General features: G+C 39.1%; 1 protein-coding gene across 18 annotated transcripts in view; it reads right to left on the bottom strand.

Moving 5' to 3' along the window:
• Positions 1-16,660, bottom strand: part of MACF1 (microtubule actin crosslinking factor 1) — a 332,059-nt gene that overhangs the window by 165,893 nt on the left and 149,506 nt on the right. For all 18 annotated transcript variants that reach the window (XM_088835151.1, XM_088835150.1, XM_088835152.1 and 15 more), the window contains 3 exons: positions 1,323-1,489; positions 428-540; positions 221-327 (listed from right to left, as the gene is read on the bottom strand). In XM_088835151.1, coding sequence (XP_088691277.1) covers positions 221-327; positions 428-540; positions 1,323-1,489 — 387 coding nt within the window. The remainder of the gene's footprint in view (positions 1-220; positions 328-427; positions 541-1,322; positions 1,490-16,660) is intronic.

Genomic DNA, 16,660 nt, shown 5'->3' with positions numbered 1-16,660 from the left:
GACACCTAGAATAGCCTATGCTGGACGCTACAAAATTAGCGCTAACTACATTCATTCCCATGGACCAAGGACAACAGCCATGTATAAAGATGATGTGGATTCAGCCTGCTCTGTACAAAAGTGCTCTGTACACACTGGGTACTGAAGAAACATAGTCTAATCAATACACTCCACCCAAACCAATCACAGCCAGAGGTATTTTAGGAAAGTGTTCTTTTACCGTAGCACTGATCCCTTCTCCGCCCTCGGGGACTTTAGGGAAGGCATCATAAATTGAAGACACATAAGTGATTACAGACTTCTCATCTGGAGATGGCACATCCACATCTGAGAGACAAAGAGCAAGAAATCTGTTAGAACAACGGAACCTACTGGGGAAGAAATAACGAATGTGTGTCAAACACCGCCAACTCCAGTCAGCTCTCACCTTCTGCATCCAGTAACCGGGTGACCCCTAGTCTTTCCGCTACTTCGAATGCCTGTTCCAGATTCTCTCGGTTGCTCTGGATCTGTACCCTCTCCATATCTACCAGATCAGGTCTGCAAAAGTCCACCAAGACATATGAAATGCCCTAGCTACAAGCACATGTGAATTCATAAAAAGAAACCCTCTTAAAAATACTCAAAACTGAAAAACACTGGATGAGTTAGAGAGAAAGCAAGAGGTTCAGAGGAGCACTAGTCGCCTTGTTCATCACATTCCAGGAACCCAGGGCTCCCTGATTCTAAACTTACAGGACAGCAGGTTTGCTGGATTTCAAGGGAAAGGGATCAATTTTCCCAGTGCGTGTTTAAGACCACTAAGAGTACAATAATACTGATTTTTGTCATTCAAAATTCCTATTTTCCTCACCCATTCCAAGCAAGTCCCCACTTCACGCCCTTTGTAATTGTTATTTCCTCCAAGTGAATCACGCTGACCCTAGAGGCCTGCATGGCCCACTCCTCATCCACGACTCTCCTCCAATAACCTCATCAGAGAGGCCACCACTCACCACCCTGCCCAAAACACCACAACCCCATCACTCTCTTCCCTCCACTGCCCTCACCCCTGTATGACGGCATACACTTATGTGTTTATTGCCTATTTTTCCCCATCGAAAAGTAAGCTCTATGAGGGGAAGAATTTAGCTGCTTTCTTCACTGCTATATGAGCCCAGCGCTTAGAATAGCAGGAGTTCAATATGCATTCCTTTTTAAAATTAAAAAAAAATGAATCAGAGCCTGGATTGTCAGCTGAGAGGAAATGTGGCATTATAGCTAATTACAAGAAAGAGATGAGAAGCAGCCTCTCCAGGCCCCTGAGGCTCCACTCTACTTACCTGTATCGGTGAATAAGTGCATTGAACATCTTCCCATCACTCCAGCAGGAGGAAAAGTTTGTGCATTTGATTCCTGTGTAACCAGCTGTCACCTTCTGGGTCCACAGGAGCAGTTTCTCCTTAGCTGACATGTCCCCTGATTCTCCACTAATGTAGATGTCAGAGATCTGTCAAAAGATAGAACATGAAGTAATCTAGGATAAATAAGATGAAGCCTTTTAACCTTCTCTTCATACATGATGGCTCTCAGAAGGAGATCCAAGGCTGGCATCACTTCAGATGAAACTCCCAACATATACTCATTCTGTCTGGTAGTCAAAGAAATGCAAATTAAAGCTATGAGAGGTCATTTTTTTCACCTGTCAAATTAGGAGAGTTTTTATTTTTTAATGATACTGGTCAGTATTGGAGAGAATATCTAAAATTGGGTATTCTCATGATATTGCCACTAGTAGGAGTATAAAGGGCATAAGTTGCCTCTGGAGGGCAGTTTTTAAATAACTCTTAAAATATACATATATCTGATAGAAAGTTATCAGACAAATGTGCAAAAAAATTTATATACAAATATTTATCAAGACTAAAAGAAAGATAACAAAAGAAAAACAAGCAACTGGGACTACATCAAACTAAAAGACTTCTGCACAGCAAAGGAAACCACCAACAAAATGAAAAGGCAACCTATAGGATGGAAGAAAGTATTTATAAATCCTATACCTGATAAAAGATTAATCTCCAAAATATGAACTCACTGAATTCCACAGCAAAGAACCAAACAACCCAATTTAAATCTGGACAGAAGATCCGACTAGACATTTCTTAAAGAGGACATACAAAAGAGAACACAGAAAGGTACTCAACACCACTATCACGGGGGAAACGCAAAATAACACTATGATGAGCAACCACCGCACACCCGTTAAAACAGCAGCGTCAGAGACAAGGAAACAAGTGTTCAAACAAGGAAACGAGTGTGGGTGAAAATGTGCCACAAAGGGAATCCTTGTGCACTCACGGTGGGAGTATAAATTGGCACAATCATTCTGGAAAACAGTAGTGATTCAAAACAGAACTACACTATGATCCAGCAATCTTGCTTCTGGGTATACATCCAGTGACAGTGAAAGTCACTCAGTCGTGTCTGATTCTTTGCGACCCCATGGACTATACAGTCCATGGAATTCTCCAGGCCACAATACTTGGACTGGGTAGCCTTTCCCTTCTCCAGGAGATCTTCCCAACCCAGGGATCGAACCCAGGTCTCCTGCATTGCAGGCGGATTCTTTACCAACTGAGCCATCAGGGAAGCCCAAGAATACTGGAGTGGGTAGCCTATCCCTTCTCCAGGGGATCTTCCAGACCCAAGAATCAAACCAGGGTCTCCTGCATTGCAGGCAGATTCTTTAAAAGCTGAGCTATCAGGGAAGTCAGGGATACATTCAAGGGAAATGAAAACAGGATATTGAAGAGATACCAGCACTCCCATGTTCACTGCGCCTTTATACACAATAGCCAAGACAGAGGAACAACCTAAATGTTCCTCAACAGACAGATGGATAAAGATGTGTTATATGCAATAAAATATTATTCAGGTATGAACAAGGAAACCCTGCCATTTGTGACAACATGGAGAAACTTGAAAGTGTTGTGTTAAGCAAAATAAGCCAAAGACAAATATTTCATGATGTCACTTTAAATGTGGAATCTAAAAAAAAAAAAAAATCAAAGCCATAGAAACAAAAAGTATAGCACAGTGGTTGCCTGTGGGGTGGGAGAAATAGGAAGAGGATAGAAAAAGGGTACAAACCTTTAGCTGTAAGCTGAATAAGGCCTGAGGATCTAATGTGAAACACAGATGTCTACAGTGGAAAATATTGTATAATGGAAATTTGAAAAGCAATGTTCTCACACACACACACAAATGTGAGGTGATGGATGTTAGTTAACTAGATGGTGGGAATCCTTTCTCAATATACACATACAGGCACATAAACACACATACTGCAGGTTTGGTTTCAGGCCACAGCAACAGAGGAGATATCAATAACAATAAAGTGAGTCACACGCATTTTTGGTTCCCTTTTACATATAAAAGTTATGTTTATACTATACTATATTACATGCACAATAGCATATGTCTTAAAAAACAATGTATACACCTTAATTTAAAAAATACTTTATTGCTAAAAAATGCTATGATCTGAGCTTTCAGCAAATTGTAATCTTTTTGCTTATGAAGGGTTTGAAAAATAAGAATCAACAAAATGTAGAACAGAGACATGAGGTAAGCAAATGTTATTGGAAAAATGATACCAGCAGTCTTGCTCAATGCAAGGCTGGCACAAACCTTCAGTTTGTAGGAAAAAAAAAATAGTATCTGTAAAGCACAACATTTGTCTGAATATCAAATCACCATGATGTACACTGTAAATATGTCACAGTTTTGTCAACTATACTTCAATAAGGCTGGAATTTTTTTAAAATGCTTATCAAAATATGATAAATATTTTACAGCAAAATATTATGAAGAGCTCAAACTCTAATGAGGAATTGATTGGTCATAAATTACAACACATACACAAGGCAGAATTCTTTACAGCACTTAAAAAGGTATGCTTTAGTCAAAAAAAAAGAATTGATGAGGAAAAAGTAAATAAATGAGATGAAATAAAGTAAAATAAAAAATGTGTGGTCAAATAAACTGGTTGCCTTTGCTAAGTCTTCCTCCAGAGTAAAAAGACTCAGATATTTTTACCATATAAAGTTTGCTGATTTTATTACCAATAAAAAAAGTCCTACTTATGGGGAAAAAGGTATGCTTTAGAAAATGTTAGTGACAGGAAAATAATCACCATATTTTAGAAAAAGAAAAAGAAGGGGGCTTCCCTGTTGGTCTAGTGGTTAAAACTCTGAGCTCCCAATACAGGGGGCATGGGTTTGATTCCTGGTCAGGGAACCAAGATCCTGCATGCCACATGGTGCAACCAATAAATTAAAAAAAAAAAATTTAAGACTGAAAAACAAGAAAGAAAAATAAAAACAAAATAATAAACAATAATAGTGATTTTACATTAAAAATATAATATACAGTTAAATAACAGTCATATATATGCATAATGTAAGTGATAGATGCATGTATGTATATGTATATACACCAAATTAGTAATCATAGTTCTATCTAAGTGATAGCATTATAGATGATTTTATATCTCCCAAATTTTCTACATTATATATATTTTTATATTTAGGAATAAAGTTATTTTAAGAAACCTCCAAAATCTAGCACAGGACCTACTTTAAAGAGACAGCAGTCTTGAGCGAGGAGAAAAGTACATGCCTTTGATTCCACACAGGCCTAGGTCTGAATCTCAATTTCACCAACTCTAAGTTGGACCTCGGTTTATGACATCTGTAAAGTGGGGATCACACCTGTTACCTTTTTAGGATTATACAATGAGGTACCTAGCCCAAACACACGGCTAAATTCAACAAATAAGAGTTCCCTCTCTCTTCCTTGAATAAATGGGGGTCTTCCTTCAGTTATTGCTGGCCTAACTCCCACAGCACCGATACTCTATTTCATCAATTAAATGTTACTTGCATCATTGGCTATTATTTAATATGTTTTTATTATCTAATATATGCTTCCCTGGTAGCTCAGCAGATGAGAAACCACCTGCAATGTGGGAGACCTGGGTTCAATCCCTGGGTGGGGAGGATCCCCTGGAGGAGGACATGGTAACCCATTCCAATATCCTTGTCTAGAGAATCCCCATGAACAGAGGAGCCTGGTGGGCTACATGGGGTCTCAAAGAGTCAGACACTACTGAGCGACCAAGCATAGCACAGCACATTATCTAACATCTCCCTGAGAGTAGGTTTCCTGAGGTGCAGGCACTACATCTGTACTATCAGAAAAACTTAAAATCATAGCAGCCACTATGAAGGACAGCTCCCTAACACAGAGTATGTCCCAGCAGAAGCCTGGATACTGTGGAAGAAATAACCTCCAGATCTGAGACTCAGTGATCCGGGCTGTTCCGTATTACCACCCACTGCACCTAGTGTTGTGCTAATCATATAATGGACACTTAAAAGTGTTTTAATTAATAATCACTTGGTTAATAAACAAAGAGTGTATGAGTCACTCAGTCACATCTGACTCTTTGAGATGCCATGGACTGTAGCCAGCCAGGCTCCTCTGTCCGTGGGTTTTCTCTGGGTAAGAATACCAGAGTGGGTTGCCATATCCTTCTCCAGGGGATCTTTCTGTCCCAGGAATCGAACCTGGGTTTCCTGCATTGCAGGCAGATTCTTTACCGTCTGAGCCACCAGGGAAGCCCAGTAATAAACAATAAAAATAAACAAAGAAAATATATTTGGGGATAAGACCCCCCTAGAATCATGAGAGAAGAAGGCAGTGGCAAGCCACTCCAGTACTCTTGCCTAGACAATCCCATGGATGGAGGAGCCTGGTTGGCTGCAGTCCATGGGGTCGCTAAGGGTCAGACACGACTGAGCGACTTCACTTTCACTTTTCACTTTCACACATTGGAGAAGGAAATGGCAACCCACTCCAGTGTTCTTGCCTGGAGAATCCCAGGGACGGGAGAGCCTGGTGGGCTTCCGTCTGTGGGGTCACACAGAATCAGACGCGACTGAAGTGACTTAGCAGCAGCAGCAGAATCATGAGACACATTACTTTTCTGACAGCAAACTTACTGAGCAAATAATGTATAGTGTATCATCAAACAAGCCAAGGACCCAATAATGGATCATGTTGCCCAAACCATCATCCTGAGAGTCCAGTGTAAACAGCCTCTCACCAGTATCAATTCCCTGCCAGTGCTCCTCCACAACATTCCTAACTGTTTATTTCAATAGCTAAATGTCACCCGCTCTGACATATCCCAGTTCTTTCACTGTAGTGTTTCACATACACATCAAAGCAAAATATTGCTGGGAACAGGAAATAGATTTGTTGATGTGAAAAGGGACAGAATTTGAATAAGCAAAATGAAATGTGAGTATCTGGGTTCTTTACCCTAAAAAGCAATTCCAGTCAGTCAACTGATACTGTACATCCACAATATCACAGTCAGTATCTCTGATGGCATCTCCTGTCTGCCAATCACACTATCTTTGTATATTGTATTGGAAACAGTTCAATGAACAGCTGTACTTCAGATTTTCCACACAGCCATAATGAGACAGGGAAATGTTTAGATCCCTCAGGGAAAGGAAAAATACCCTGTTTGGATTAGGGCCTTCCTAGATTCGTGAGCTGGATGAGAAAAACGGGATTATCATCATAATCATCTCAGTAATTAAATTTGGCTTTTGTCCATCTCTTCACGTATTACTCACATGTGATTGCAGTGCTGTCCTCTGAGCTGTGTAGAAGCTTTTACCTTCATCTCCCAAATAAAGAATTCTAGCTTCAGAGCCAAGGAGCTTTCTCCCTCATCTGGATGTTTAAAAGGAACCATTTGGGAAAAGGGGACAGCCTCATTACCACCTCAGAGACCAAGCTCATCTATCTGAATTCTCTTTCAACACACACTTCCCACAGCTTGATTAATTCCTTCTCTGAAGCATGTCTAGCAACTGAATATGCTCCTAACAAGACAGTAAAGAATCTGCCTGCAATGTGGGAGACCTGGGTTTGATCCCTGGGTCATGAAGATCCCCTGGAGAAGGCAATGGCAACCCTTTCCAGTTTTCTTACCCTTGAGAATTCCACGGACAGAGAAGCCTGGCGTGCTACAGTCCATGGGGTCACAAAGAGCTGGACATGACTGAGAGACTAACACACACGCAAATCAACAAGTATTTACTGAACAGCATCTCATCTGTGCTTCACACTCTGGCAGACACCACACGTCAGGAGGAGGGAGAAGAACAAAAAAAGTCAAACACCATGCACTCATTCTGCTGTTACTTCTTGAGCAAAGATTATGTCCTAGGAGCTGAGTTCAAGTTCTTGGTATCTCGAGACAAAAGCACAACCTTGGGCCTCAAGCTCAAACAATTTAGTAGGGAAGATGACACCAATCCGAGAGATCAATGCTGTGACAGAGGTAAGCAAGTAACCCAAACCTGCAGCACAAAGGAACTTGACAGAGGCGACAAGACATTTATGCTGAAATTTAAGATCTAAGTAGAAGTGAGCCAGATGAAAAAGGGGAAACAGAAAACCAGACATGCTTGCTCTGAAAGAACTCAGTTGAGACATGCCATATCTCTGGCTAAAATAGGGCTACTCCAAACAGTAGGCAGTCCCAAATCTACCCAGAAGACAACAGACAGATGGAAGAGAGAACTGGAGAAAGGAAAGCTTTGTGGCCCCATGAATACATAAACTTTAAGAAACTTATTTACACATATACCCATATTTAAAAGAAAGCACTTATTTACAAAACAGAAACAGATTCACAGACATAGGAAACAAACTTACAGTTATCAAAGCAGAAGAAAGGGATAAATTAGGAGCTTGGGATTAGCAGATACAAGCAACTATATATAAAACAGACAAACAAGGTTCTACCATAAAACACAGGGAACTATATTCAATATTTTGTAATAAACCATAATGGAAAAGAAAGTAAAAAAAGAAGATATATACGAGTCACTTTACACCAGAGACTAACACAACAATGTAAATCAACTATACTTCAAGTTTTAAAAATGAGCAGCATATCTAATGCATTAATTTAGTGTTCATGCTTATTTTTACCTTTACATTTCATAAAATCATGTTATTCAGAGTCTTCACAGGCATCCTTACACAGTCTTTTTCATAAATAAAGGTACTTTTAAAAATAATAAAGCTACTATTTGGGTGCATTTTCTAGAAAACATCATCTACATTCCTTTCTAAGATTTCTGGGATACAACAGCACTTGTCTGAATCCATGCTGTCCTTGTAAATTTCATCCCCAGCCACAAGAATCCAATTGTGTAATACTGTTTTTTTTCCATTCATTCTATTGCTATTTATGATTTCCATAATGTGATCACTTGCTGTGTGTGTGTGTTCTTTTATAAGTGATGTGGGTGATGTTTTGAAAGTTTTTGGGACGTCCCCGGTGGTCCAGTGGTTAAGATGCCACGCTCCCATTGCAGGAGGTCTGTTTGATCCCTGGTTGGGGAACTAAGATCCCATGGCTAAAAAAAATGCTTTTAATTTTAAAAAACAAAGTTTTTAAAAATAGGATTAAACACATACAATTGCTACATTCAAGACTTCAACTTAGGTTATATTCTTAAGAACAGTAGCTAAAACTTTCTTAGATTTTCGGTTACTCTTTTTCTCTTTTTTGCCATGTGGCTTGCAAGATCTTAGTTCCCCAACCAGGGATCAAAACCAGGCCTCCTGACTGGAAGCACAGAGTCCTAATCACTGGACTGCCAGGGGATTTCCTCAGTTACTCTTTTTGTTGAACCAATTTTGTTAGTTGATCTCTGCAAAAACTGGTATCCAATGAACTAGCAGATTCATTAATCCTTTTTCATGAATTGACTATAATTTCACTGGGAGCCCAATAACAAGACAGACTTTGTTTTTAAAAATCCAATACAAAGAGAATCCATCCCCCTCTTTTTTTGAAGGCTGATTTCTGAAGGAAAAAACTTTACCTTGTATTTAGGCCTATGTGGTAAAATCACAGGAGAGAGTTTCACATAATTAAGGCCCCAAAAGAGGAACAACAATATAGTAAATAGGGACTTCAATGGTGGTCAGTAGTTAAAACGCCACACTCCCAATGCAGGGGACCTGGGTTCAATCCCTGCTCAGGGAACGAGATCCCAGATGCTGCAACTAAGAGTCCACATGCTATATCTCAAGATCCTGTACGCTGCAATGAATACTGAAGATCCCACGTGCCGTAATGCCTGTGTGCATGCCAAGTCGTTCCAGTCATGTCCAGCTCTTTGTGATCCCATGGACTGTAGCCTGCCAGGCTCCTCTGTCCATGGGACTCTCCAGGCAAGAATACTGGAGTGAGTGGGTTGTCATTTCCTTCTTCACATGTGCTGCACTAAGACCCAGCAGATAAATAAATAGTTCTTTAAAAAATATAGTAAATAGTAATATTCAATAGAGGATCTCAGCATAATTAATAATTAGTATGGGCTGGAGAAGGGAATGGCAACCCACTCCAGTATTCTAGCCTGGAGAATTCCATGGACTGTATAGACCATGGGGTCGCAAAGAGTGGGACACGACTGAGTGACTTTCACTTCACTTCAGAGTGATAAAAATACTTCTTAAAGAAGTGATTTAAATGCATCCTTCAAGGATGTTATAGAAACAGACAAAAATAAAACGAAGAAAAGAATTCTATGTAGAAAGTAGATACAAACAAAGATTAGAAGCTGGAACAGGAATAGTAGTAGACAGTTAAGAGGTCGATTTGTTAAGACATGAAAGTTCTACTTGGGAACTGATATAGGAGAGAAGATAGACAGATTATGGAGGGGTTGGAATACCAGGCCAAGGAATGTGAACTTTGTAAGTCTATGTAAGTCTCAGGGAATGAACTAGAATGTAATGAGCTAATAATACTTGATTCATGTGTCTTGAAGTTTCTAGCTGATTTCATCCGACTACAGTTGAAGGCATCAGACTTTGAAAACTTTCATTCAAGAAACAGGTGAGGGTACAAGGTAGTAATTCAGTACAAATGCCTCGCTAGAGAGATCTTATGGCAGCTGTGTTTATTATCAACAGAAGAATTAGGTAAAGATCACGGGAGCTCTCCTTTCAATATTCAATTCAAATTCAGTGTCATGGAAGACTTTACAGGGAATATAATTAGAATGGAAATCCTGGATCACAAAATTTGGGCATTTTTAAATTCTCCTAAATATAGTCAAACTACTGTCCAAGTAACAACACCAATTTATACTTTCATTCTGCATCTTGCCTACACTATGCATTTTCAAACTTTTTATTTTCTGCCAGTCTCATGGGTATAAAATAGCATTCTGCTATTATTTTGAGTTTTATATCTTTGAATACTAGTGAGAAAGAATCCTGTGTGTGAGGCATTTGGGTTTTTTCTTCTTCTTTTTGTGAATTGCTTATTCCTGGTCTTTCCCCTATTTTTTCTACTAGCATGTTTATGTTTTTCTTGTTTATTTATAGAAATTATTTAAATAACATTAATAGCTGATGACTGAGTGACTAACACTTTCACTTTCATTGTGTTTTACTTGCATTAACTCTTATAATTCTCACAACAACCCTGTAAAGTATATATTATTCTTAACCTCAGTTTACAAATGAGGAAATTGTACCACAGAGATATTAAGTAACTTGCCTAAGGTACACTGCTAGTAAGTAGTAGAGCTAGAATTCAAACTCAGCCAACCTAGCTCCATACCCTTAGCCACTTCACTTACACTACACTTCAAATATTCCAGACATTAATCTTTTATCAGCATATGCACTACATAATGTGTGTGTGTGTGCACCTGTGCGTGCTCAGTCGTGTCCATCGCTTTGCAACCCCATGGACTGTAGCCTGCCAGGCTTCTCTATCCATGGAAATCTTCAGGTAAGAATACTGGAGTGGGTTGTCATTTCCTTCTCCAGGGGATTTTCCAGGCCCAGGGATTGAACCCACATCTCTTGAATCTCCTGCTCTGGCAGGCAGGTTCTTTACCAGCTGAGCCACCAGGGAAGCTCCATGCATTGTATAATAATTCCACCATTATTTTTCCTAACAGTAGAGAAGAATAACAAAACTAGGAGATGTTCTTTGAAAAGGTTAATAAAATTGGCAAGCCTTCAGCTAGACTCAATAAGAAAAACAGAGTACACAAATAAAATCAGAAATGAAAGAGATGTTACAACTGATGCCATAAAAAATACAAAGGATTATAAGAGACTACTCTATGACAAATTATACACCAACAAGTTGGACAACCTAGAAGATATGGATGAATTCCTAGAAACATAAAACCTAACAAGACTGAATTAAGATGAAATGAAAAAGCTGAACAGACTGATTAATATTAAGGAGAATGAATCAGTAATCAAAAATCTCTCAACAAACAAAAGTCCAGGACAGCGTCAATGACAGACTCTATCAAACATTCAAAGAAGAATTAACACCAATACTTCTTAAATTTCTTTCAAAAACGGAAGAGGCAGGAACTCCTCTAAACTCATTTTATGAGGCCAGCATTACCTTGCTAACAAAACCAGACAAAAACAAACACAAGAAAATAAAATTACAGGCTAACATCCCTGATCAACAGAGATCCAAAAATCCTCAAAATAATATTAGCAAACCAAATTCAATAATACATTAAAAGGATCATATACCATGATCAAGTACAATTTATTCCAGGTATGCAAGGATAGTTCAACATCCATAAATCAGTCAATGTTATATACCACACATTAACAAAAGGAAGAACAAGTCATATCATCTCAACAGATGCATAAAAATCACTTGACAAAATTCAACAACATTTATGATAAAAATTCTCAACAGAGCCGGTACAGAGGAAAGGTATTTCATTATAACGTTAGCCAGAGCTAACATTATACTTGATGATGAAAAGATGAAAGCCCTTCCTCTAAGATCAGGAACAAGACAAGGATGTCTACTCTCACCACTTTATTCAGCATAACGCTGAAAGTCCTAGCCAGAGCTATTAGGCAAGGAAAAGAAACAAAAGGCATCCAAATTGGAAAGGAAGACATAAAAGTGGCACAATTTGCAGATGACAGGATATTATATATAGAAAACCCTAACAACTCCTAAAGACATCAAAAAAACTATCGGAATAAACAAATTCAGTAATTTGCAGAATACAAAAAAAATATACAAAAATCTGTTGCATTTTTATACACTAGTAACAAACAATCAGAAAAAGAATTAAGAAAACAATCCCATTTACAAGTGCATCAAAAAGAATAAAATATCTAGGAATAAATTCAACCAAGAAGGTGAAAGACCTTTATACTGAAAACTATCAGACATAAATAAAATAAATTTCAACACAAATAAATGGAAAGAAATTCTGTGCTCACAAACTGGAAGAATCAATACTGTTAGAATGTCCATACTACTCAAAGCAACTTACAAATTCAAAACAATCTCTATAAAAATTCCAATGGCATTTTTCAACTGGAACAAATAATCCTAAAATGTGTATGGAAATACACACATACACACACACACACACACACACACACACACACACTGATTAACCAAAGCAATCTGGAGAAAAGAACAAAGCTGGAGGCATCATGCTCCCCAATTTCCAACAAAATTACAAAGATGTAATAATTAAAACAGTATGGTATTTGGCATAAAAATAGACACACAGATAAATGAAACAGAAGATAAAGCCCAGAAACAAACCCATGCATATTCAGTCAATTAATTTACCAAAAAAGGAGCCAAAAACGCACAATGCTTAAAGGAGAGTCTCTTCAATAAATGGTGTTGGAAAAATGACAGCCACACACAAAAGAATAAAACTCAACCATTATCTTACACCATATCTCCAAATTCAAGTGGATTAAAGATTTGCCCATAAGACCTAAAATCATAAAACTCCTGGAAGAAAACACAGGAACAGAGAAGGTCATCCCTCATATGTGGAATCTAAAAAGAAATGATACAGATGAATTTACAAAACAGAGACTCACAGACTTAGAGAACAAACTTAAGGTTGCTTGTGGGAAGGAATAGTTAGGCAGTTTGGGATGGATGTATACTCTGTTACTATTTAAAATGGATAACCAGTAAGGACCTACTGTATGACACATGCAACTCTGCTCAATACTATGTGACAGAATGGATGGGAGGGGAGTTTGGGGGAGAATGGATATCTGTATATGTATAGTTGAGTCCCTTCCCTGTTCACCTGAAACTATCACAACATTGTTCATCAGCTATACCCCAATACAAAATAAGAACTTTAAAAAAAAAAAAAGGAAAGAAAGAAACTAAGCAGCAAGCTCCTTGACATAGATTTGGGCAATGATGTATTTAATCTGATGCCAAAAGGAAAACAACAACACACACACACACACATAAAACATCAACAACAGACACACAAAAAGCTTCCACACAGCAAAGGAAACCACCAACAAAATGAAAAGGCAACCCATTGAATGGGAGGAAATATTTGCTAATCATACTTCTGATAAGAAGTTAACATCCAAAATACATAAAGAATTTACACAACTCAACAGCAAAAACATAAACAATCCCATTTAAAAATGGGCAGATCAGAATACATATTTTTTCCAAAGAAGTCACACAGATGGTCAATAGGTATATCAAAAGATGCTCAACATCACTTCTGGTACTTATCCAAAGAAAATGAAAATACTAACTTGAAAAAATATATGCACCTTCACTGCAGCTTTATTTGCAATAACTAAGCTTTGGTAACAACTGAAATGCCCATCAATGGATGAACAGATAAAGGAATTGTGGCATATATACTCAATGGAGTATCATTCAGCCATTAAAAAGAATGAAATCCTGTCATTTGCAACAACATCATTGGATCTCGAGGGTATTATGCTAAGTGAAATAAATCAGATAGAGAAAGACAAGACTGTATAATCCTTCCTATACACAGAAAGCTTTTTAAAAAAAAAAAAAAAGGTTTATAGATACAGAGAAGAAATTGGTGGTTCCCAGAGGGGTCACTAAGGGTCGGACACGACTGAGCAACTTCACTTTCAATTTTCACTTTCACACACTGGAGAAGGAAATGGCAACCCACTCCAGTGTTCTTGCCTGGAGAATCCCAGGGACGGGGGAGCCTGGTGGGCTTCTGTCTATGGGGTCACACAGAGTCGGACACGACTGAAGTGACTTAGCAGCAGCAGCAGCAGCAGAGGTGTGTGGGATGATATTTTTTTAAAAGATAATAAACTCATTACATGTTAATATAAATAACATAATTTGACAAAAATAATTTTCCAAAACAAATTAGTGAAAAGAACAGTGAAAAACAAATCAAAACTTAGAAAAAAATGTTCCATCTGAATTGGAAAATACCAAATATATACAAAAAAAATGATATTGTGAATTCCTATGTACCAATCACCCAGTTCCAACCATATCAACTCAAAGCTGATCTTGCTTCATCTACACTCCACCCACTTCACTCCTCCCCTCTTATCACGAAGCAAATTCCACACTCTCATCTCCTCTAAAAAACACTTCAGTATGTGTCTCTAAAGAGTCTTCTTTTTTTTTTAACATAGCCACAGCACCATTGTTATACTTGAAAAAGATTATTCTTTAGTAGTATTTTTAATTAAGTAAAACTTTTTAAAAGAAAAAAAATCCTTTCTTAAATAAAGGTCTAACTGTAACTTTAACTGCTACGTTCCTCCAATAGTATCATCTGGTTAATTTTGCTTTCTTCTTGTAATACAAAGCCAGTATTAGTAAAAACAACTTTCCCTATAATTAGAGGAGAGATGTGAAAGGGATACTTATAACTGAAAACGCTTAGCCCAGAAAATAATATACCAACTGATTTCTTTCTCATCATGCCTAGCCCCAGTGTTTTCTGACTATTCACCCGAAATCTAAGGGTTTGTGGCAAGGGCAATGGTATTCGGCCAAATTCTTCATTCAACAGAATCCACTAACCATGGCCAGGAGACTGGCGGTGGAGCCAAGAGAGAAAAGAAAGGGATTTTCAACAGTTTTCCTTGTTCCATTAAGCCAGGTATTATAGCTATCGATGGCAGCTGGGAGCAGGGAGTCCTCCTGAGAGATGGATTGGACCAGCAAAGGCCTTTGTCTGACATCAAAGTACAATTGCTTTAACTCGCTCCCATCCAGCTCCAAATCCAAGTCTACTTATCATTCTGAAAACCATTTTTGTCCCCTGGCCGCTGTCATCGTATTCCCGTTGTTAACTGTTTCCTGTCAAGAGAAGAATCAGCTCTACCAGGTGAACAGAAAAGCAGACCATTTGTCTTCTATTACCCAAAGCCGGCACTCAGCAGGAATCAGAATCAGTTCCCATTTCTCTCTCTCCTGAAAAGAAGCAAACCCACTGCCAAGTTTCTACGCAGGCACAGTCTGGCCCCTCTGCCATCACCATGCCCTGGAGTCATCAACAGGAGAGACAATGTGGCCTGAGTTATGTCAAGGACAGACACCACTCCGGAGTGCAAAGTTTTCTATTTTCCACCCTGACATGGTAAAGACAAAACAAAACAAGAACCAACCAACTAACCAACAGTCAACTCTGTTGGAGTGCCTGCTGTTCCCTCTTTAGGAAGGAGCTGGTATGTGACCAGCAGCAGCTGCTCCCCTGACCCCTGCGTCCTCCCAGGGCCCTCACATTCCAGTCAGATGCTCTCGCCCTGAGGCTCAACCCACATTTCCCAGGAGATCTGCAGTGTCAGAACACTCCTCTGCCTCTCTTGCTGTCGCTGTCCCCAGGCCTTGTGAGCAGCCTACCTGGCAGAGCGCAGCTCCCTGAAGATAAGACCTTCAGAGACCAAGGAGGCTTTCAGGCCCCTGTGAACTTAAAGACCTTCATCCTTAAGGGATAAGGGACACTTATCTTGAGAAGTCACTTCTTATCTGTCATACAGGATGGTCGGTCATACAGTCTGTGGTCCCTACATCACCAGATGGACACAGAACCTCAAAGACGTGCCAGACTCCTGAGCTGACTTCAGGTCACCTAGTTTTTCTTCCTAGGACCTAACTGTGTAGTCTGGTTGTGTCTGCTCTTGGGGAAGCTGGGACAGGATGTAGAGCTTGACTGCCCAGAAAGCACCACACACCAGTACGATTCTCATACTCAACGGCCCAAGAATCACACTGCTGTTGACTATAGACCATGGTCCAGAGGTTTCTTCTACCAATCTCTTCTTAGAGGCTCCCCACAGAGTTGTCCAGAGCCTTCCTGCTCCAAAAGTACCACAGTTACCTATGGGACATTATCTTGAACTGACTTCCACTAAATGTGAGCTCCTTCACATTTTATATTCCAAACTTTCTGAAAACCTAACTCTTAATTCTAAGCACGTATCCTCCATCATCACGATGCCTCCACAACTTCAGGAATATCAAAAGAGCGATCAGTTCAGCCACTGGTTCTGCCGCAATTAGTCTACATCCGTTCTGTACCAAGGTAAAAGCCAACTTTGACGTTCTCTCTTATCCAATGAAATTCAGATACACCCCACCCCAGCAGCCTCACTGCCTCCCTCCCCACCTTAACACACACACACACATATTTTTATATGAAAAGCCCAAGGATGCCTCTTGCCCAAGCATGTAATAAATATTTTCAATGACCATTTTTTCCTCCAACTGTTC

This window comes from Moschus berezovskii, chromosome 4 (genome assembly GCF_049115385.1).
Source record: "Moschus berezovskii isolate FMDL1 chromosome 4, NW_MosBer_1.0, whole genome shotgun sequence".
Classification (NCBI taxonomy): Eukaryota; Metazoa; Chordata; class Mammalia; order Artiodactyla; family Moschidae; genus Moschus; species Moschus berezovskii.
Note: the sequence above shows the minus strand (reverse complement) of the source record. Positions and strands in the feature narration are given on the sequence as shown.